General features: G+C 36.9%; 1 protein-coding gene across 1 annotated transcript in view; it reads left to right on the top strand.

The window, feature by feature from the left end:
• LOC106665608 (angiopoietin-4) overlaps window positions 1-24,728 on the top strand; it is a 178,676-nt gene that overhangs the window by 139,501 nt on the left and 14,447 nt on the right. The window contains exons 2-3 of the mRNA XM_014392156.2: window positions 4,709-5,927; window positions 20,559-20,690. Of these exons, the coding sequence (XP_014247642.1) occupies window positions 4,709-5,927; window positions 20,559-20,690 (1,351 nt within the window). The remainder of the gene's footprint in view (window positions 1-4,708; window positions 5,928-20,558; window positions 20,691-24,728) is intronic.

Here is a 24,728-nt window from a genome sequence, read left to right as displayed (position 1 = left end):
TGTTAGGATCATGGTTTTTTCTTCCCATGTTCTTAGTTGCCTAATTTATTTTAATTTTTCTAAACTATCAAAAATGTTCAATTTTGCAAATATTCTTCAAATATGCAGAATAAAATTTTAACCACCGAACCAATACAGGCATGATTCGGGTAAATATCTGATCACCATGACAGAAGGCCGAAAAAAAATGCAATTGCATAAGAATCCGGGCTCTACTTATTAATATCTGGACGATATTAATTCGATCGAAATGTATAGTAGCAGCAGGTAAGCCAAACGTTTGTCTTGTGATTTCGATCCGAGTTGCCCTGTCCTCAAAATCCCTGTAATTGTTCTGTAATTATTCTAAAGCGGTGTGAAACAGATCGGCTAATAGCGCTCTCCAGTTAATAGGCCGTAATAGTGAGATCTGCATAACGGCCGGGGTTTTTTTTTTTCCAAATTACAACGAGGTCTGTTGTGGGATACATTTTAACAAATTTGACAGTTTTGCAATGCCCTCCTCCAGTTACTCATGCCTATTTTAGATTAACATTATTTTCAACGCATTGTTAAAATTTCGAATATATAACGTAGCTTACCTTACAACCTGTTTACAAAATCATACGTAATTTATTTCCGTTCTTTAAATTTACCGACAAACCGAACGCTTCCATTCCATGCGACTCGCCAGTTAATCAAGCAATGAAACATAACCCATGCATACGATCTCGTAATTCATGATAATATATGCCAATAACAACATGTTTTCAAGTTATTCGAGTCATTTTACCTACCATGCTTAATAAGCCATTTAATTCTCCGGGCTAAATCTTTTAAGTTTTTAATATATAGGTATCTGAACTTTATCAACAGCCTAGAGCGATTGGCCACTTTCTAAGCATTGATTAATTAATTAATTTCCCTTGGGTTGATTTACAAGAAGTACTCGAATGTTTTTTTTAGGACTGGACTAAAATGTAGCACCTTAATCATATGTTGTTTTAGTCTTTAAAGTTCCAGCACATGTTGAATCGGCATAGGGTTCTGCTTAAAACTCACACATTTATATTAAAAAATATATATGCATACCTACCATGAACAATATAGATTCCAGGTTTAGCTTATTTGCAAATAAACTCTTATTAGTATTTATTTTCCACATTGTAATAGACTTTCTGTAAAGACAAAAAACTGCACCAGTGGGCAGATTATCATGTTCCTTTGACGTCATAAAAATGAAGTAGCAATAGGCAGAATATCAGGTGTCATTTGACGTCATAAAAATGAGGTAGCATTTTGCGTACTATCATGTACCTTTGACGTCATAAAAATGAGGTAGCATTGGGCAGAATATCATGTATCAATTGACGTCGAAAAAATGAGGTAGCAGTTCGCGAATTATCATGTACCTTTGACGTCATAAAAATGACGTAGTAGTAGGCAGAATATCAGGTATCATTTGAGGTCATAAAAATGAAGTAGCAGTTGGCGGATTATCATACCTTTGACGTCATAAAAATGAAGTAGCAATAGGCAGAATATCAGGTGCCATTTGAAGTCATAAAAATGAGGTAGCAGTTGGCGGATTATCATACCTTTGACGTCATAAAAATGAAGTAGTAGTAGGCAGAATATCAGGTGTCATTTGACGTCATAAAAATGAAGTAGCAGTTGGCGGACTATCATGTACCTTTGACGTCATAAAAATGAAGAAGTAGTAGGCAGAATATCAGGTGTCATTTGACGTCATAAAAATGAAGTCGTAGTAGGCAGAATATCAGGTGCCATTTGATGTCATAAAAATGAAGTAGCAGTTGGCGGTCTATCATGTACCTTTGACGTCACAAAAATGAAGTAGCAATAGGCAGAATATCAGGTGTCATTTGACGTCATAAAAATGAGGTAGCAGTTGGCGGACTATCTTGTACCTTTGACGTCATAAAAATGAAGTAGCAGTTGCCGGTCTATCATGTACCTTTGACGTCACAAAAATGAAATAGTAATAGGCAGAATATCAGGTATCAGTTGAGGTCATAAAAATGAGGTAGCAGTTGGCGGACTATCATGTACCTTTGACGTCATAAAAATGAAATAGATGTAAGCAGTATATCAGGTATCATTTGACGTCATTAAAATGCAATAGCAGTAGGCAGACTATAATATATTATTTTTTTTCTATTTCTCGCATTTTTGGGTGGGAGAGGAGTTGATGGCTGTAAGGTCTTAGCACTACGTCCATCAAAAAAGAAAGTTGTGGTATAAAAAAATTCTTCATGTAATTATTAATAGGATTTGTGTTATTAGCAGTTCAATTGTCCTGGATTTTATATCCTCTTAATTTGGTTAATTCAAATTTCAGTGTCTGTAAAAAAACTGTTACTTAACTTTACTGCACTTAACTGGAAACATTTTAAGGTTTAAACAGCTGACACTTTTTGTCTAATTCTCCTACAATTTCAAGCAGTATATTTTTTATATTACTGATATAGGAAATAGTAATTGCCTACAATTGTAAAAAAAATAAATGACAAACGTTTGAATACGGAATGAATGATCCGTCTGGTAGTAAATCTACCTTTTCTTCGACATTCTTCCTCTGGGATATACATGCCCAGGCTTCGATTTATTTGTCCGAACAAAAAATATCCCACATAAAATCCTTGGAACACGACGTTTCCGCCGACGAAAAGGGTGTTCCCGTTTGTGTTCCTTATTTGTTTAAACGGACCGACTTCAGAATTATCCAGACCCAGGAGGAAGTGTTGTGAATGAAAGTTGCCCGAGCCCCTCTACGGCCCTCCTCGTCTGAGGATTCTTGCGCAACTCCTTGACCATTGACCAACATGCCATATGCCTTTGACGTGGTCATCGACCTCACGCCTACTCGCGAAAATTTAAAACAAGTGAAATTTTTTCCGAGCTGAATAATATAAATGGCTGTTTTACCGCGCAAAACAGCGAGGATAGGCAGACCGGGATGATGAAGTACATCAACTAGCAGGCCCAAGAGAAAATCCGACAATGACCCGCTTTAGACCCTCCCTGACAACTGCTCTAACAGCCGTTCAATAGTGAAAAGTGATTTGAGTGTGTCGTAAGGAGCACCATGTGTAAAAAAATTTCTGGTGCTAACTATTACGTAACTAAAATCATAGGAAAATACAAAAGATCAGACAGAAAAGTGAAACCGAACTATTTACATCCTATGTCACTCGGAAGACGTAATTGTTTGTTTTATCTCCCGTCGGGAACCCTTAATAAAAGCTGAAACTCGGTTTTACAAAAGATTACTTTCGCTGTAATAAATCGACCTTTTGGAGAATTAAAATTAATCTCCAGATTATAAAACGCTATGTCGAGAGAAACCTTTCTATTATATAGTGACGATTCCGAACACAATTACTTGCAAGAACTTTTCAAAAGATTCCAACCACTTTTCTTTTTTTATGTTTTCTAAATTTATTATGAAACTAGTGTTTTTATTCTTTATAGAGCAAAACCACCATTTCAAAGCATGCCGATTCGATTGAAATTTAAAACAAAAATGGAAATACAATGTAAAATTTAATGTTATAATAATATATTGAAAATTCCATTTCGAAGATATGGTGGCTGGTTTCTGGTTGGTGCTATGGTAGTCAGTGCTCCTGTATATTTCCATTGAATTTTTGATATGATTATTCTATGACGATTCGTACGAATGGTACATCCAAACCTTCGTGTAAGGCCTCTCGTCACCATGGTACTACAACATTGGCCCAACACAATCTGGCCACTGTGTAGAGGGAGAGGCCTGTAGTGACCCATATTGGCAAAGGTTGGAAATGGTGTTGGGGAACATTGGCTTTGGGAGCACAAGCATCAAAAGAGGCCAATATGCGCGAACAAAAGTGCCAACAAGGTGTCCACACACCGGACCAACATTGTTCGTTGTTTCCTACCAGGTTCTGCTAGTAACATGTAAATAGCAGTTATACACTCTAGCCAAACAGAAAGCTGCAGCAGCGATTTCCTCGACCTCGGTATCCATCACGGCACTGGAAAAGTAAGGAACTATAGACCTTTGAGGCTGGCCCAAATCTTGGCCTTCTATTATCCCAGTGTGAGTAGGCAAGCCCATGGCCAGCGTGGCATGATGTCCATCTTGGTGACCAATGCATTGGCGTGTCTTGGCCTGTAGTGTAGGCTGCAATATTGTGTTGCGACTAACCATGGAACGATTTTGGCATACGTAGATTTCAATATATTTAATTATTTATTTATTACAAATGCTGTTTCAATAGGCTCAAAAATGAAACAGTCAAAAGAAAATTATTAGTAAATAATCATTAAAATTACAAAAAAAGGTCAACATTAAAATAGATTTTTGAGCTATTACTCATGACGTGTTAAATATAAGTAATCAAACACATATGAGTCATATAGGAGTATTGTACATGGTAATTACATAAATCTGAGCAAGTTTATCTCCCTTTCATTGAGAGGTGATGAGAATAAAATGAGCACCGGCGATATAGCTTCAATTAATTCAAAAAGGCGTTAAATACTTATACTAAACGATTCTCTATACTCTTATTGATAAACAACACACAAACCTGTGTTCAGATTTAATTTTGTAAGAATTAATTAATGATGATTTCATCGCTTTGCAACGTTTATCTGTTAATTTTGCAATGTACCCATACCAAACACTGTTTTTATAAATGTTTCATTTTGTTTGTTTCAGGGAGCAGTATTTGTTTAACGTATTCGAAGTCATCGTCTCGACGTTAGAAACGAAGTTACAACGGATAGAGAATCTAGATCGAGCGGTAGAACATTTAATGCGGAGAGTGGAGGCGTTAGATTCTCGGATAAATGATAATATTGATAAGACCGAGTCGATAATCAACAATCTCAGGTCGTTAGACTCGAAATTAGTCAAACCCCTGTCGCCTTTGGCAGACAACAAACTCGATATGCGGTTAGTTTCTTTAGATCAAAAGGTATCGGATATCGATCTAAAATTAAACGGATTGAAAAATCAACTCGACACCAATTTCCTTCCCGCTGATGACATCAACGCGGAAGCTAGCGAAAAGAAACCGGTCAGCCTCACAGCCCTGGATGTGACCAAAGTTCTCAACGGAGAACTCGAGACGCTCAGGAGCAACACGGCCAACCTCGACAGAAAGCTTCAGTTTCACATTAACGTCGTTTCAGAGAGTTTAGGCAAAATGCTCACGATGATGACGGACGTCCACGACGCTATCGTCGAGCCTATCGCCGTTCAGTCCGCCCACCCTCAACCGTTCAGGAACAGGACGTCCACTCCGGGCCCGAACTCGGCCAAAAACTCGAAATTAGACAGACTGGTGAGGCAGATGCATCCGATGTTGAGCGTATCCAACAAAATGGACGAGGTTTGGAACGTGGTCGTCGGCACTAAGAGTTCCGTCGATGATTTAGTGCCGAAATCGGACGAGCTTCTGACGCAGACTCAGAGGCAAGAGCGCGCTATCAACGACATCCACGCCGACCTCAGAACCAACACGAACAAAATCATCGCCAACCTCGATATGGTAGAGAAAAGACTGAAGAAACAAGAAGAGGACGTAGTCACCCTCGCACAGAGACCCGTCCCGGCCGAACTCCTTCTCGACCCCACGATCGACAGGCTCGTCGAATACGACCAGAACAGATATAGCGTAGAACAAGACGAGGTTACCGAACAAGGCCCGTCTGTAGTCACGTTTACGACTCCTACACCAGTGACCAGCAGCTCGCCGGCTACGACCTCCACCCAGACGATCACCAACCAAGGGTCATCTTCCTTCGTCTCCAAGCAAGCAAAAATCTCCACGAGAAACAGGGGAGTCATCTTTCCCAGTGTCAAGAACAAACCGTCCCCGGCAAACACAACCTTTACGACCGATCAAGTCGCACCGACATTCAAAGATGTCAAGGTTAGTAGACGTTCTGCAATCATTACTCTTTTATTCCATAAACAGAAGATTCATTGGGGGGTAATCGTTGAACTTCAGTTATTGTTCAAACAATAAATTACTGGAAGCACTAGTAAATATCCACCAGATCCTTCTCATACGATTGAGATATAGTTATCTAACTCGTTGCGGTCACATCAATCATGACGAGGTTGGGCCATTTATGGGAAATGGACGAAAAACCAGGATAAGAATTAAATTAACATATAGAAAGTTGAAATATGTGCGAGACAGTTACCGATGGAATACTGCCACCGAATAAACAGGGAAATTTGCGTGGGAGATACAACGGAGATTTCTGGCATCGTTCTCGTCAACGCTTTCGGACATTAATCCTCCAAATCTCCTCGAATCTTTTTTTTCTCTCTTCTGTTGCATGTCTACAGTTACATGTAAATATTGGTGTTAACCACAACGTCTCGTTTCATATTTCGCTCAGGCTGCAATAACGTGACAGGACGACGTTTGTTAAATGTTGTTTATGATTGTGTTCGTCTAACATTGTGAATTAAATCAGCACTCTTTAGATGAAAACCCTTCCATTATATTTTTATAAATTTATTTATTTTTCTTTCGTACGGTAAGAACCGTCTCAGTGTTACTGAAGATAATCACGAAACCTTTAGAAGAATCATTTCTGGATTTTATAGCCATACAGTTTTGTGTAATGTTTAATTTGTCAACCTGTCATATTATTTTAATGATTCAAATCAATTCGTAACGAAAATGACAGAACGCAATAGTAAGCGTCCTTATAAAATCGTTTGAATTATAGACTGACAGGTATGACTCACACAGTTGAATACCACTCATCTGATACATCACTACTGCAAAAAATCAATCATAACATATGATAAATGATCTGCTAATTTTGGGTCATTAATTTAATTCCTTAACAGATCAAATCAAATGGGACAATGTACGATATAAATTGCATTTTATGTTTTCGATTTGATTTATCACACTTGGGAAAATATAATGATTGGTTATACCCCTCTAGAGGTATTGCACCCCCCGGTCATCGTATACACCGGTCAGTGTTAGATGTATCCACTTTTTTACTCACGAATAATCTGGATCTTTGTTACTCTAGATCAGTGTTTCCTAAAGTGGTCCCTACGGACCCCCAGGGAATCGTTCAGGGGGTCCGTGGAAAATTAAAATTGATTTTTGGGTCCCTGAACAACGTCAGGTGGTCTGCGCATGGTTTAATATAAAATAATAAAATTGTGATTCATTTTTATTATTATGGAAATTAGCAGTATTTTAGTACTCGGTAACGAGTAAGAGAACTGATAAGATAGGCAGTAACTGCCGTAACTTGTAACTGTAATCGTATTGGTAACGAATAAGAAAAATGATTATTTGGAGATCGTGAGATGAGATCTGGTGTGACGTAGGTTTTAGAAAAACATTTTCTTTATCGTGCCAACGTTTCGATCTTTATTGAGATCATCTTCAGGGCCTGGGATTTATAAACACGGTTGAAATTATACAAATAAATTTAGGATATGAAAAAAATGAATTTATACAATGCTAGAAAATTTTAGATTTCTACACGGAAAACAAACAATTTGAGCCCTGAAGATGATCTCAATAAAGATCGAAACGTTGGCACGATAAAGAAAATGTTTTTCTAAAACCTACGTCACACCAGACCGCATCTCACGATCTCCGAATAATCGTTTTTTCAGAGTCAAAGAAAAATATTTGAAAATACCGACACTGCAACAACTCATAGGGGCAACTTCTAAGCGAGATGATGGACTGCGTTCTTCTTATAACATTTCTTTATTAATTGCTAAGTCCGGAAAGCCGAACACTATTGGTGAAGAAATTAATTTACCAGCTATAAGTGAGATAATTGGATTTTCTTTAAACAGAACGTTACAAAAACAGATCCCAATTTTATATCCTGCATTGTGGGTTATATCCTGCAGAAGTTGTTGACTGCTTTAATGTCTTCCTATTTAGTAGAACATGGATTCAGTGCCGTTATGAACCTCATCACAAAAAAATAAACCGACTAGAAATTAGTGCTAGTGGGGATTTGCGGTTGCTACTCACAATCATTGAGCCCGGACATAAATACACTCTTAACATCTCATCACGTTCATCAAGACTTTTTTTAACAAAAGTTATAATTTCAATAAATACTTCTTCGTTTTTTTAACTTTGTAATTTTTATACTATGCATTTATGTAGCATTTTTACTTGGGGGTCCGTGGGTAAGTTTTGATTATAAAAAAGGGTCCATGGGTCAAAAAAGTCAGGAACCACTGGTCTAGAAGAATAAACAAAATTCAAAAACGCACAAGAGCAAAGCAATGACTAAATTATTCAGAAAAGAATAATAAAGATTTTACAAATCCATTATATTTTGTTAACGTTCGGCAAATCAGTTAAAAGGCAGTTTTTAATATTAGTCTTGGGGGCGTCGGTGGCCGCAACGGTTTAGACGTTGACACGGCGCTCATCACTGTAAGGTAAAGGTCCAGGGTTCGAATCCAGCGGCCCTGCATTCGAACCCGACATACTTACAAATGGGCTTTTTTTCAAAAACACCGGCACCCCGAGGGTTGATATAACCTCTGCTGTTGCGAACCCTCGTAAAAAAAAAGAAAAAAAAGTCTTGTTATACACATACATAAGCAGAAACGGTCGGTAGGACCGTATTTTTGATCGGAAGTCTTCATTAGTCCGGTAGGCAATTCGGTATACATTATTTCCTATTAAAGCAGTACAACTAGATGAAAAAAATTCAAAAACGCACAAGAGCAAAGCATTGACTAAATTATTCAGAAAATAATAATAAAGAAAAAAAGATTTTACAAATCAATTGTATTTTGTTAACATGTTCGGCAAATCAGTTAAAAGGCAGTTTTTAATATTAGTCTTCGGGGCGTCGGTGGCCGCAACGGTTTAGACGTTGACACGGCGCTCATCACTGTAAGGTAAAGGTCCCGGGTTCGAATCCAGCGGCTCAGCATTCGAACCCGACATACTTACAAATGGGCTTTTTTTCAAAAACACCGGCACCTTGAAGGCATATGACCTCTGCTGTTGCGAACCCTCGTAAAAAAAAAATTAATCTTGTTATACATATACATAAACAGAAACGGTCGGTCGGATAGTATTTTGGATCGGAAGTCTTCATTAGTCCGGTAAGCAATTCGGTATACATTATTTCCTATTAAAGCAGTACAAAAAGTGAAACTTGCCGGTCACCATTCGATTAAACTCGGTTCAAATTAGCTCTGTAAATCCAGGAGGAACATAGTTAACGGCTAACGACGGCCGGTCTTTTCGGTTCAGCGGAGAAAAAGCCTGCTGTCTCATCGTATCCCGGGAATATAAAGCATCATAATTGCTGGTTTACAAGACCGTTTTTCAAATAAACGACTCTTCTAGAGAGTTTTGGCGTTTTCTTCTAGATTTCAGCTTTTTTTAAATCGCGTGATTAAAATCGTGATTTCTGGGCGAATTCAAAATGGAGTGCAAGACGAAACTTTATTTCTTGTTTTATAAACCTCTGAATTAACGACCTCCAAACAAGGGAAAGGACAAAAAAGATCGTTCCGATAAACTGATTTTCAAACGGAGCTAGTACAAGCTAATATATCTAAGTTCGGTTAAGGTGAAAGTGAAAAATAAAGATCACAAAAAATCCAAGGCGTGTTCCGATTGTCTATCCTGTTCCAGAGCACAAATAAAACGAGATTTTTTCAAACCCACGGTGTCTATTAGGATATAAATACCTTACACACAAAACACACTAATTACGTCTTATTTTGATACTGGAATTTTGACATCGGTAACGTTAATAACAGAGGGCGAGCCGCATTCAAGATGCACGTCTCACTGTTTTCGAAACATCTTGCACGAATATCGTTCTAACATCCTACAAACAGAGCTTTAATTTGTATCTTATTACTTATTGATTGCCCCCTAGTAACTGAAATGTCACTATTCAGTTTTAATCTAGGGAAGAAAAACCTATTAGAGTAGGAGTAGTGACTATTACTTAAATTATAAAATCACGCCTCGCTGGACGATTGTTGACTCGGTTTAATTCACTTAACTCCCAAAATAACATGTAAGAATAGACATATCACGAAACAATTGTGAAAAAAATTATAAACTCTCGATCCTTCAATTAAGCCGAAAAACTTTGAATGCTACCCGATGTGAATTGGGTAACTGCTTCCTAGCTCGGTTTTGAAGGAAAACCGAAAGAATTGTTGCATTACGTCCCGAAGAAAGCGTATACTTACTTATTTCAGGCATTAACCAGTTTAATGATCCGGGCACACCTCGGCCGTCTGCAATTATTTCTAAGTATCACAAATTGCCATCCATCCCAAATACGGAGGTGGTTCGAGAACAATTAGGGTTGTGTCAGCCTCAGATAACCCCACCATAGTCCTTGGTATAGATTCGGCTGTTTGCAGCTCTTTAACCCGCCTTGTTACCCACGGAACTTTTAACAACTTTTAAAACAAAAAATAATGGGAAAATCTCTTCCACGCATACTTTTTAAAGACCGTGTTTAAAAAAATCGACTAAAATAGATTGAACCTTTTGATGCTTTAAAAATTTTCAGCATATTTTTCTTCTGTTTAATGAAAATTTGGTTCCCTTTCGTAATGATTACGCGGTAAGTTAGCATACCCAACGTTATATCAATAATAAGAAAATCTGACTTTTAATATAATTTTTTAAAACGCTTTTTCTATATTTTCTTACACAAAATATGATAAGTGAGATATTCAGCTATATTTAATTCGCCAAGTCATGGTATGTCCAAAAATTATCTAACGTTTGATTAAAAAGTACAAAAGTTTCTAAGCTATGGAAAACACACGTCGGTCAAAAAAATTTAAGTTTCTATTTTCTAAAGTGACTTTCTTAAGTTTCGACCGCTGGAAACCTGCGAACTGTGACACGCAGTAGCTTTTCAACCGCATTTCAATACTGGAAAGTCGACAGGTTGTTCTTTTAATAAAAATTATTTATCCGTTAATAAAACGAAGTATATCTTCACTAATTGACCATTTCATTTGTCGCTGATCGAATCCTGGTTACACGACATTTGAAAAATGGCAAAAAGGAGGGAAAATTCGAAAGGTAGGTTGGAGTGGGAGGTTGGTGTCCGAGCGAATCGAAATCACGATAGCTCAAGTGGTGGAGCAGCGGCGTATTTATCCGAAGGTCCTAGGTTCGAACCCCGCTCGTGACACTAGCTTTATCATTTCAACCAATACCTTACATAAAGATTCATTAATTGAAAAAATTATTTTGTTGCTTTAAGGTCAAACTCCGTACTCATAGATTGAGGCTTGTGTATGAATGTAATGAGGATGAGGCTTAAAGTGCCTCAAAAAATAAACAATTATATGCATTGAAAAAACTTAAACAATGACCCAATACAATTGGAATATAGCAATCTTCATGTCTCTGAAAATCAGACGAAAAGCTCCGCTCTGGATTTGACATAGTGACGCTTCCTAAGCTCAGTGAAAGCCGGCTCGCAGTAGTTTTCTGGACCTTTATTTAAATAGGCCTATTCGTACCCAGTAAATCACCTTGAGCAATAACTCGTTGCACTCGATCCGAAAGGTCATATGGGCTTTAATATGGAACATGTAAATTTCGTGCGTTTGGCAACCCCCCCTGACGGACAATGGGTCAATTTAAATTTATTTTAAGTCCATTATGTTTTTGTACAAAAGTTTTTGTGTATACACATTTCAAACAAAAGTCTTGACGTATTGGATTTAAATTGTTACATGTTCGTTTTATAAGACTATGTACTGTCATGATGAAATGAGGCTATAGTCAAAATGGTTTTAAATAATGTAAAAACTAGAAATATTGAAGACAGTAAAACTTAAAAACTAAGAAGAATCAAGACCTCGCACCTGATGAAAAACACCCACAAGGCTCTTGATTCTAAATTATATTTGAGTTATGTTATAGTTACAATTAATTAAGGTTTTTAGTTGAGATGAAAAAAAGTCAATGGCACGAGCGGGATTCGAACCCACGATCTTCTGCTAGATACGCCGCTGCTCTACCACTTGAGCTATCGTGGGTTCGAATCCCGCTCGTGCCATTGACTTTTTTTCATCTCAACTAAAAACCTTAATTAATTGTAATGATTTAATTGGTCAAGCGGACCACGAAATTAGGGAATTATGTTATAGTGTTAAACGCCGAGGTTCGGAAGTTTTTTAAAGTTTAAATGTTACAAAAAGGACCTTTGATTTTTGTTATGCGAATGCTCAACGTCATATAGATTTTAATTATCCGAGCTTAGACAATCGGCATTTTATAATATGATTAGCATGCTTCTTCAACCTCATTCACTCGGTATAACTGAACAACAATTAACAATATTGGTAAAAATAATAATGTGACATATCATCCCGTACTGCCGAGGGTCGATAAACATTCACTAATTCCAGCGGAACTGTTCAACAGCTACTCGTCCAGGGAATAAATTTACCACCCTTAAAAGACCGCTTTATAACTGATTATGAAATGGCCTCACGGGACGGGCAGCCGGCTCCCATCAGTTTTTCTAACCTTTTGCATAAAAATATTCGGAAGAAATGGCTACTTTCTCTTTCCTGTAAATGTTAACTCTTCACTTACCGTTTCGGAAGGTACAAGGTCGAACCGTATCTTATATAAAAAGCAATTTTGAATAACAAATTTCCGCCGACTAAAACACCCACGTATATGCCGGGTATTGTTTGTTATTGAATGCTTAAAAAGAAAATACTTTTGAATTCAGAATTACATTTTAAGTAGGTTTTAAATTTTTTTCGGTCATGTATTTAGCCATGCTTGAGTTTCAATCTGGAATCAAATCTTTCAAAAATCAAAGATGTGCTGGTCACGTTCCAGCAGGCTGCCATGTGTATACTACTCGAACCAATCACCCGGTTTTTTCCACCCTCATATCTGGGCTTCCTCCTAAGACGTGCTTTTGTAATTTTAAACAGAAATTAAGCTTAGGTCGCCTAGGACATTGTAGAATTTTGAGCTCTTATATTAAGCCTAAGAAAGGGGAGAATTTAAAAATTTCGAAGCCTGACTTACCGATCATCAAAATTACGAGGTACTTCCCGAATAGGTAGAAACGAGAAATCGGTAAAAATGTAGGTTTTATATAGCAACTAAAGGAAAAAATCTGAAAATATTGTAATTTTCTCAAAATTAGTGTCGCTTTAGGGGGGGAGGTTCTAGACGCATCAAAATTAGAAGAAGAAGAAGAAAAATAACTTTATTCTGTGGCTGGTGTCCCCTAAGAATAATGTACATGAAATAAATAAAGGAAGTTCCTTCTATGAAGTTAAAAATAAAAAAAAGATAGAAATCTTGGCACAATGTATACCAGTAAGGCCAGAAGAGAAAATTACAAGAATATTAAACTTTAATTATATGTTAAATTCACTAATTTCGTGGTCCGCTTGACCAATTAATATATTACAATTAATTAAGGTTTTTAATTGAGATAAAAAAGTCAATGGCACGAGCGGGATTCGAACCCACGATCTTCGTCTAGATACGACACAGCTCTACCACTTGAGCTATCGTGACGTCGATCCACTCGGACACCAACTTCCCATCTCAACCGCACCTTTTGAGTTTTCCTTCCTTTTTGCCATTTTTCAAATGTCGTGTAATCAGATTGGATTCTAGGCGACAAATGAAATGGCCACGGAAAGCTTTAGTGAAGTATACTTCATTAATTCATTAAATTCACTAATTTCGTGGTCCGCTTGACCAATTAATATATTACAATTAATTAAGATTTTAATTGAGATAAAAAATGGCAAAAAGGAGGGAAAACTCAAAAGGTGGGGTTGAGGTAGGAAGTTGGTGTCCGAGTGGATCGAGGTCACGATAGCTCAAGTGGTAGAGCTGCGGCCGAAGATTGTGGGTTCGAATCCCGCTCGTGACATTGACTTTTTTATCTCAATTAAAAACCTTAATTAATTTAATTATAAGACATTTCCCGTATAGGTAGAAACGTGAAATTTCGTACAAAGGTAGATCTTATGTAGGTAGCAAAGAGGTAAAAATCTGAAAATTTCTGTTTTCTCAAAATTATGCCTCTTTAGGGAGTGATGGTGGGGTAGACTCATCAAAATTATAAGACACTTCCTGTATAGGAAGACACGAGAAATTTCGTACAAAGGTTAGAAATGATAAATGGTGGAGTGAGTGTGTGGTTCAGTCTTTTTGAAAAGATAGTTCCTAGTTATTTGTTTTCAACAACTTCGGACAACTTTCAGCAACACGGTTGAAACAACTAACTGAGTACACACTTACTCCACCATTTATCATTTCTAAGACCTACCATTGTACGAAATTTCTTACAAAGTTAGGTATTGTATTGTAAATAAGATTTTTTTAAAATTATAATTTTCTCAAAATTAATGCCTTTTAGGGTGGGAGGGTAGACGCATCGAAACTATAAGACATTTCCTGTATAGGTAGAAACGTGAAATTTCTTACAAAGGTAGATCTTATATTTCACAAAAGGTAAAAATCTGAAAATCGCAGATTTTTCTCAATTAATGCCTCTTTTGGGAGGGAGGGGGTAGACTGATCAAAATTATAATATTCCTGTATAAAGTAGGAAATGTTATATTTGGTACAAATGTAGGCCTTATAAGTAAAGGTAAGAGATTGAAAATTGCAATTTTCTCTTCTTTCAAGAGAAAATCTACGACAATCGCTCCTGTCCCTTAAAAAAAAGCCAAGACGACGTTCACGATGTTGAAGTGAACAATACAGTAGGATAAAAATATGATAGAATAAGGCCAACCTCACTTCATTCCGACTTTTATGTCAACACTATTCTTTTCTTTTCATTGCTTACTTGGCCAGTTTCTGAATGAGGATGAAAACAGGACAATATGTGCTCACATAGGAGGGGTGGGTAAAGGGAAGGTAGAGAACTCAGATGAAAAGAAAAAGTTCAATAGACTCCTCACCGCTCATTCAGAAACCGGCCAAGTGTTAAACGATAAAAATAAAAGAACAGTGTTGCTCATAAAATTAGGAGAGTAAGAACACAACTAAACAATATGCAACCTGACTCTTTTAAATTGAAGTGCGAAATGCAGCTGTGCAATGACCTTCGACTATATATATGTCTATGACTCTGTTACTGGCTTTTTAAGTTATTTTTTGCTCGCAATACAATTGGCAGAAAATTGAGAATAATTGAAGATAATTAAGAATGATTATCAATTAACTATCAACATAATCAAGATAATAATTGAGAAAATTGAGAAAAACCCGCTGACATAAAGTAGGAGTGAAGAGAGGTTTGCCACAATGTAGATATCACTATCTTAATAGGCTGACTTTTTGGAGGAGATCTGGAACTTTTATTTATCTTTTATCTTGAGTTTTCTCTGGTTATGGACTAAAAAAGAACAGACTTGGCCACATTGTAGGTATCATTACATTGATAGGCTATTTTTTTTTTTTTTTCACGGTTAGGTTTTTGGTTGGAATAATAATTACAATTGTCGGTACGCTATTTTCACGGCTTCCTTAAGGAGTTTTCCATCGATTCATGCGAGAGGTCTTCCGCGGTGTCGGTTTTTATAGTTCGTACCTCCTGAAGAAAACTTTCCAAACCAACAACCTTCTTTCACTATAACACCAAAAGCCATATGCGATTCCGACCAACATGCCCAAGCTGAATCAGAATTCGTACAGCTACGCAATAATGTCACTTGGTTGAACTCGATTTCAATGAAAATACAAAGTTCATTGAAGATGTTGATGAACTCATATCTTCATTTATCTTCTACGCCATTCATCTAAGTAAAAGGGAATATCTATCTAAAAACTAACAAGCAGTTTAAAAAAAAAAAATTAAATTTTGCTGGGATCAGCAGGTAACTACTTCAGTCACCTTACTTAACTTTCGAGTGTTGCTACAACAAAAATGGATCTTTTGAAGTGAGGCAACACAATAGTTAAATCAATATAAAATTCACAATTTGGGTGGCGTCGGTGGCGGTAACGGTTATCGTTAGCAAGGCGGCTTATCACTGAAGGGTCCCTGGTTCGAATCCAATCAAGCAGTCCTGAATTTCGACCAAACACAACTCTGTTTATCTAAATGTGCCTAAAAAACCGACACATTGGAGGTTGATATAAAAATGAAATAAAAAATCACACAATTCGAACTGTATTTGTCGATTAAACAGTTTTTTCCAATTGCTTATCCGACCTCTTAGTAAGCATCGAAGTTTTTCAACTGCGCATTACCACGCGGTTCATCGTGTCTCCCCTGCAATCTAGGTTATGGTTACAGTGGATGCAAATTCTGACGAAAACGTGTTGTTTCGAATTCATTACAACAATCAAATTGCATCGACTGTTTACATTGGACACGGCCTCATCGTTAGAATACGCAAGAGTACGAGAGGAGGTGTATGTCATTCAGATCGATTTGATAGTTCGTGCTTGCATCTGTGTTTTATATTAAGCGTTAATTAGATTAGTGTTCATTAGTACACGCTATTCCTGAAAGTTTCTTGTCACGTACGAAAATACTAAAAACAATTTTGGAGATTGGTTTGAAAAGCTGAAAACAACGTTTCGAACATTCCCTTATTATCCCGTGATGCAAATAACCGATTCGAATATTCTGCATCAACAACCCTTCAATACAAGATCCTCGAGAAAGTCCATCTTTACTGAAAGATTATGGTTCACTGACTATATACGACAGTTAGAACTCGCATACACTGTAACCGCTTCATTCTGACGGTTTTGAACGGAAGAGTTCTGACGCGAAGCCCGCTCGCCGCATCCAATGTAACATAATTTCAAAAATTTCTAGGAAACAGACTAAACCATATCACCCGCGGTCGAGGACCGCAAGATCCCACGTCGACTGTGGTTATGGCAGAGACGTAGTCTCCGTACCCTGGTCACCAAAGCACGCGCTTAGAAAGCCACATCGATTCTGTTGACAACTTGTGTCTCATTTGACCGCCAATGGACTTCGCGTCGGAAACCTAAAAACCCTATGTCCACTGGTTTCAAGAGAAAGACCATTCAACGTTATATACAAGCTGTATTTCCTAGAATGTATTTGTTAAAGGTTTTTTAATTACAACAGTTTCAGCCCACCTATCTTTGTTAACTACTTCTTTGCAAAGCAGGCGTTGAATTTCCCTGACATTGCTGAGTTCCGATTGTGGCACCGCGAGTAGGTAGAGTTCGTACCGAGAGAGATTGCAGAGGTGTGTAGGTCGGTGGGAGATGACACACTTCGCTTTACCTTCCCTGACCGTCAGTCACTCGGCGACACTTCAACTCCTCAGGAGAACGTGGGCCACTGATCATCGCCGGTTCAAGCGTTCCTTTGAGCATTTATGTTGATCCATGGCCATGATGGCCCAAGTGCCCGCCCCTCCCAATGATCACGGCGGCCCACCGCCATCTGACAACTCTTACGTTGCATGATTTTTGCGCAAATGTTTCGAAATTATTTCATTCGAATTGTGACGATCGCTCCGCCATTCGAGATCATTTTACTGCTCGGCCTGTAATTAATTAATGTATCAATGAATAGAGTCGGAATAAAAAATTGCTAATAGCTCGTTAATTTTATAAGGTTTCGTTTTCTTTACGTCATCAGTGACAATTTGTAACGTTGGCCGAAATATTATTTATTTAATTACATGTCAAGATATAAAACGCTTACGAAATATTAAAATGGTGTGTTCTACAAAAGAAATAATTAAACATTCATTTTCAAACTCCTTCATTGAAGGTAAAATCTCAAAATGGATTAACCTAAGTAAATCGTCATAATTACTAGGGCTATATAGCAAAACGGTCGTCTGCAATTTTTGCTCCTTAGCACAGTTAATTTAGAATTTTTACTATTAAAAAAACAGTATATAAACATCTAATTGTGTGTGATTAAAAACAGAAGATTAGTGATTTCTATTTTCGCTTCCTAGTCTGAATTTTTTTAATTGTAAAAAAAACTACTTATAAAGCGAATATATATATATATATATATATTCAGAACCATTTATTCAGGATCAATGTTTAGATGCACCTCGACACTACACGCAAGAATAGCACAATTACACAGAAGACAAACACTTTGAGCCCTGAAGATGATCTCAATAAAGATCGAAACGTTGGCACGATAAAGAAAATGTTTTTCTGAAACCTACATCACACCAGACCGCATCTCACGATTTCTAAATAAATATCGATTAACGGTCACTAATCACCACACACACACACACACACACACACGCGTTTAGATGCACCTTTTGCTCAGGATGAGTTGACGGCAGTAATTTCCGGGTTAAAGAAGGGCAAAACTCCTGGTTACGACAGGGTATGTTATGAGTTCTATAAATTTGCACCCGATATGTTTAAAGAAAAATTATTGCAATTTTTTAATTTCGTTTACAATACAATACCCGCGTCTTTCAGTCGGTCAATTATTTTTCCTCTCTTCAAGCACGGTGATATATATCAACGAGGTTCCCAATTATAGGGGTATCTTGTATAGATACAATCGCTAAGATATTTTCTGGTCTATTACTGCTGCGTCTTGAAACTTACATATCTAATAATCATTTATTGTCTGAATTTCAAACAGGTTTTAGACGAACCTATTGTACTGTTGACAATCTCTTCCTGTTGATAAATATTATTAAACTCCGTTCCTTGAAAGAGGTAAGAAGACATATTGTTTCTTTGTAGATTTTCGGGCAGCGTTTGACCGAGTGGACAGAAAAGCGCTTGTTTTCAAACTTTTTAATATTGGTATATCAACCAAATTCATAAACGTTATAAGGTCTCTATATTCAGGTTCTCAGTCTGCAGTACGTGGAAAAGAAGGTATTTCGGAGTGGTTTTATGTGAACTCGGGGGTAAGGCAAGGCTGTGTGCTGAGTCCACTTCTATTCTCATTATTTTTAGATGACCTGCCAACTGCTTTAGATTCTGGTATCAGAATCGGCCATATGTTGATTAAAGTTCTAATGTACGCTGACTATATTGTTCTCATCGCCGACAACGACAGCCAGTCTCCGAAGGAATATAAAACTTTTGGAATCCTACTGTCTTCAATGGAATTTATCGGTTAAACTAATTAAATCGAAGATCGTGGTATTTAGGAGGGGTGGAAGGCTGGCTGCTAAAGATCGATTTTTATTCGATAACAAAAAAATGGAAATTGTTAAGGATATAAATATATCGGTGTAACGCTATCCCCTCGTCTGTTTTTCAATTATCATATCAACAATAAAGTGTCTACAGCGAAACGGGCTCTGAACTGTATATGGCACGAGTTACTTTCCCAAAATTTCATTTCCCTTCCAGTGAAATTCAGACTGTTCCACTCAGTTTGCCGCTCGATACTATGTCACGCCTCACAAGTCTGGGGCTATGAAAAATTTGAACGCCTTGAAAAAACAACGTTTTTTCATTAGAAAGTTATTTGCCCTTCCCAAAACCACCCTGAATTTTATGATTTATTTAGAGACTAAAGTTGACCCGTTATTTTTATATACCTTCAAACTTCATTTTAATTACATCTGTAAACTCTTGAAACATCCTGATTACCTCTTTCCAAAATAGTAGCCCTGGAAGTCGTCAGTCGTGGCACATTGTGGTTTGAATGTTGGAATAGCATGTTAGGGATCTATCATGTGACTCATCATTTTCTATAAATAACTTGAATGAGTGGCCTTTGCAGTTTAAGGAAATTATAACAAAACTGAGTGTCAATTTCAGTGAAGAACTTCGTGAACAAGACAGATCAACCTCGCGCTTTTTATTCTATAAAGGAACTTTACCAAGATGATTTTAATATGTTTAACCTAACTAAGGACAGGCCTAAAGGTTTGTCATTGGTCGAGTTAAGGTGGTTATGCAAAATCAGAGGGGACCTCCTTTATCTCAATGGTGCACCTTTTTGGGCTAGAGAAAATGTATTTTGTTCATTATGCAATGACCAGGTTAAAGAATACATAGTGCATTTTATTGCAAAATGCACTATCCTATCGGAGATTCGGCTTCTGCAGCTAAATTTTGCTAAATTGAATGTGACACAGGTTATTGACTTACTGCTTAATGATTACAAAAATTTAATCAAATATGCTCGCCACGCCTGGCACTATCGCCAAGAGTTAATATTACAATTTAATTTTTGAATATTTTAAAGCCTTGTCATTCTAAATTCCTGGCCCAAATAATTTATATATCTATATTTATTGTAAAATAAACAAAGAACAAAAATTATTGTTTATAACGTATGTTAGTAATTAATGTAATTATTATTGTAATATTATATAATATTTACTTAAGGATCATTTTTTTTTCTTTTGTACTTTTTTCTCTGTGTCGTCCAAAAATTTAAGTCAAATGAAAATCGATCTCCGGCAGACGGACCCTCCATGCCGTAATTTTACTTTAAATTATATATTATGTAATGTTTATAACTTTTCTTTTTTGCAATAAAGTATTATTATTATATATGAATTTGAAAATAATATTAGTAAATTTGTTTTTCAGGGTTATTCCTGTCTTGATTTGCTTAACGGCGGAATGAGGCAAAGCGGAGTGTTCTACCTACAGATCAGAGGAACGACATACTGGTTTCTGAAAGTCTTCTGTGAGCAGGAAACGGCAGAAGGAGGATGGACTGTAAGTTTAATTATATCAACTTTTTTCATAGGGATTTGGAGTATCAATCCGTCTTTTTTTTAATTGATTGTTGTGCAGTCAAGACTTCAAGACTTAATTCACCTGGATTAGGCAATATCGTGTTTTTTCGTTACTAAGGTTTGCACAAACCATGATTTTAATCAATGATTGTTTATGTGTTGTGCCGAAAGATCAATTGATTAATTTCGTGATCGACTCGCCGTTGAATTGGATAGTCGATGTCCGTGAAGGAACAACTTTGAGATCATTCAATTTTGAAATTTATTTTTGAAGAAGTAAAAACAATAAAATAAACACTAGCCTCTAATTCCCACTTGATCTTAGGCAATAAATATGAAGTCGATGTTCATTACCATATCGTGCTACTTGTTTGGTTTTACTTTAATTAATTTTCCTGAAGGAAGTGGACCGTAGAGTTAAACTAACGGTGAACCGGCCAAAAAAAAGTTAATTTATTCGTGTAAAAATAATAAATGGCCGTGAAGATTGAACTGTTTCTAAATTAAAAACAAGTCTATGAACTGGCCTAATATTATCACAGAAACAACATTCGCATTTGATGATGGATTTAATCGTTGTTGAAATTAAAAAGCCATAAGAAATCAAACTCAAATGGTCAGTACTCTTGTAAACAGCTGAATTTCTACTTATCTTTCCTCTCTGAAAATACTACTTTAGTGGCAGTTTAGCGATCATTTTGGTCTGCCTATCCTCGCCGGTTTAATTTATCTGACGCGTTTCGGCATTTCACCATCTTCAGAATGTCTGGAACGCGTCTGACAGACCAACCCAGCGAAGATAGTCACACATGCAAAATAATGGGACAACCAATCTCACGATTCATGGAACTTTATCTAACACATTATGTTACGATTGTCCAAGCTTTTTAATACAATATAAAGAAGGATTTCCGTTACAATTTATACGTATTGTATACGTTTATATATATATATTTTTTTTGTTCAAGAGAAATTCAGCCAGGCTTTCTAAAAACCCTGCAGACTCACCATTATTGCATTTTGGAAACCTTTCAAGCTTAAGAACTATAACAATTGTTTAGTGCTAACATTGTTGCATCAATTTAATGAAGAACATTTAAAATAATACGTTAACCTATACGAGGGGTGTCGGTGTCCGCAACGGTTTAGGCGTTGACACGGCGCTCATCTCTGTAAGGTAAAGGTCCTGGGTTCGAATCCAGCGGCCCTGCATTCCAGCCCGACATACTTACAAATGGGTTTTTTTCAAAAACACCGGCACCCCGAGGGTTGATATAACCTCTGCTGTTGCGAACCCTAGTAAAAAAAATAATTAAAACAATAAAAAATCTTGTTATACACATACATAAACAGAAACGGTCGGTCGGACCGTATTTTCGATCGGAAGTCTTCATTAGTCCGGTAGGCAATTCGGTATACATTATTTCCTATTAAAGCAGTACAACTAGATGAAAAAACAAAATTCAAAAACGCACAAGAGCAAACAATGACTAAATTATTCAAAAAAGAATAATAAAGAAAAAAAAGATTTTACAAATCCATTATATTTTGTTAACGTGTTCGGCAAATCAGTTAACAGCCAGTTTTTTATATTAGTCTTGGGGGCGTCGGTGGCCGCAACGGTTTAGACGTTGACACGGCGCTCATCACTGTAAGGTAAAGGTCCTGGGTTCGAATCCAGCGGCCCTGCATTCCAGCCCGACATACTTACAAATGGGTTTTTTTCAAAAACACCGGCACCCCGAGGGTTGATATAACCTCTGCTGTTGCGAACCCTCGTAAAAAAAAAAAAGAAAAAAAAGTCTTGTTATACACATACATAAGCAGAAACGGTCGGTAGGACCGTATTTTTGATCGGAAGTCTTCATTAGTCCGGTAGGCAATTCGGTATACATTATTTCCTATTAAAGCAGTACAACTAGATGAAAAAAAATTCAAAAACGCACAAGCATTGACTAAATTATTCAAAAAATAATAATAAAGAAAAAAAGATTTTACAAATCAATTATATTTTGTTAATATGTTCGGCAAATCAGTTAAAAGGCAGTTTTTAATATTAGTCTTCGGGGCGTCGGTGGCCGCAACGGTTTAGACGTTGACACGGCGCTCATCACTGTAAGGTAAAGGTCCCGGGTTCGAATCCAGCGGCCCTGCATTCGAACCCGACATACTTACAAATGGGCTTTTTTTCAAAAACACCGGCACCCTGAGGGCATATGACCTCTGCTGTTGCGAACCCTCGTAAAAAAATAATTAATTAATCTTGTTATACACATACATAAACAGAAGCGGTCGGTTGGACGGTAGTTTCGATCGGAAGTTTTCATTAGTCCGGTAGGCTATTCGGTATACGTTATTTCCTATTAAAGCAGTACAAAAAGTGAAACTTGCCGGTCACCGTTCGATTAAACTCGGTTCAAATTAGCTCTGTAAATCCAGGAGGGACATAGTTTACTGCTAACGACGGCCGGTCTTTTCGGTTCAGCGGAGAAAAAGCCTGCTGTCTCATCGTATTTCGGGAATATAAAGCATCATAATTGCTGGTTTACAAGACCGTTTTTCAAATGAAAAATAATAAAAGTAATAAAAAAAACCCTATTACGATTATTAAAATACCTTTAATGTATATTATTTCAAATTGGTTTCATGATGTGTATGAATTAATGTTGAGTGTGTGTGCGTGCGTCCGTGTGTGTGTGTGTGTGTGTGCGTGTGTGTGTGTGTGTGTGTGTGTGTGTGTGTGCGTGCGCGCGTTAAATGCTTGTAAATATGGTTTAGTTCGGTTCTTTTCTTTCGTTTAAACCATGTGTGCGTTTTATGGATGTTACTGTTGTATATTTATTATCTAAGATTTGTTCTTAATTTGTTCTTCATTTTACAGTTTTGGCAATAAAGTTTCTTATTTTAAAAAGACTTCTTCGTACAATTACTTGATGTGTCAATGTGTAAAGGGACGTATTTGAAATTTTGAAGTTCAACTAACTGGGCCTGAGGTATCCTGTATAATTTTTTTACAAAAAATTTGAAACGACTAAAAAATGGATCTTCTTGAGGTCATTTTACAGATGAATAAAGTACATCACTATTGGGTTTCACCAAGCTTTCGGCGAATGTTCCGCTGTCATCAGGACCTAATTTATTAAAAATTTAATTTTAATTTTTTTTTAATAAATTAGGCCCTGATGATGGCGGAACGTATCTTCGAAAGCTTGGTGAAACCCAACAGTGATGTTCTTTATTCACCTGTAAAATGACTTCAAGAAGATCCAATAACATCAGTTTAAACTACGTAGGTCGATCAACGTCAACTAGAATTATAATGTTCAAACCATCAAATCACCCTTATTCGTTGGAGAACCGCTTATCCATAAGCCCAAGACAGTCACATCAACAATCTTTGTTAACCTCACCTCTGTGTGTATGTTCAAAAGTTGCAATTTATTGGAATTGTATGTTTGGAGGTGCACGTACCATTTCACGCCGACAAAGTTCTTGGATCAACGCTGTAAACAGCTCTCTTGACGAATATCCACCGTCAAGAGACGGTATGTCATTTACTGTTTGTAGAAATAGTTGTATAATCCTCGGAATCTTATCTCAAATCCATCTTAGTATATAATATCAGCATCACTGGGGGAATTGAAGCGGAACACTTCTCCCTAATTATTACCGTCGAGTGCTCAATCATTACCTTCGTAGAACGATTGCGCAAAGATTTCGGAGATATCTTGAAAATGTGCACAGGCCGTTCGTGCACAGCCTCTTACTTCCTTTTTTTTATTCGACCCGTTAATCCGGAAGGTGTAAAAAGGGATGGCTTGTGAGCTTTATACCAAATAACAATAATTACACCGCGATAGCAGTTTGCGTTCAGAAAAATCCCTCTGCCAATTACATTTAATAATCTATTATTTTATTTCCTGAGAAATCCTAATTTTGGCCTTCTGTTTAATACCCCCTATTTACGGATGAAACTAAATCGAGGGTATTTAGTTTTTATATATTTCTTAACATGCAT

The sequence above is a fragment of the Cimex lectularius genome, unplaced genomic scaffold, assembly GCF_000648675.2.
Source record: "Cimex lectularius strain Harlan isolate CLEC.00 unplaced genomic scaffold, Clec_2.1 scaffold80, whole genome shotgun sequence".
NCBI lineage: Eukaryota > Metazoa > Arthropoda > Insecta > Hemiptera > Cimicidae > Cimex > Cimex lectularius.
The sequence above is the reverse complement of the archived record's forward strand: the minus strand, read 5'-3'. Positions and strand labels throughout refer to the sequence as shown.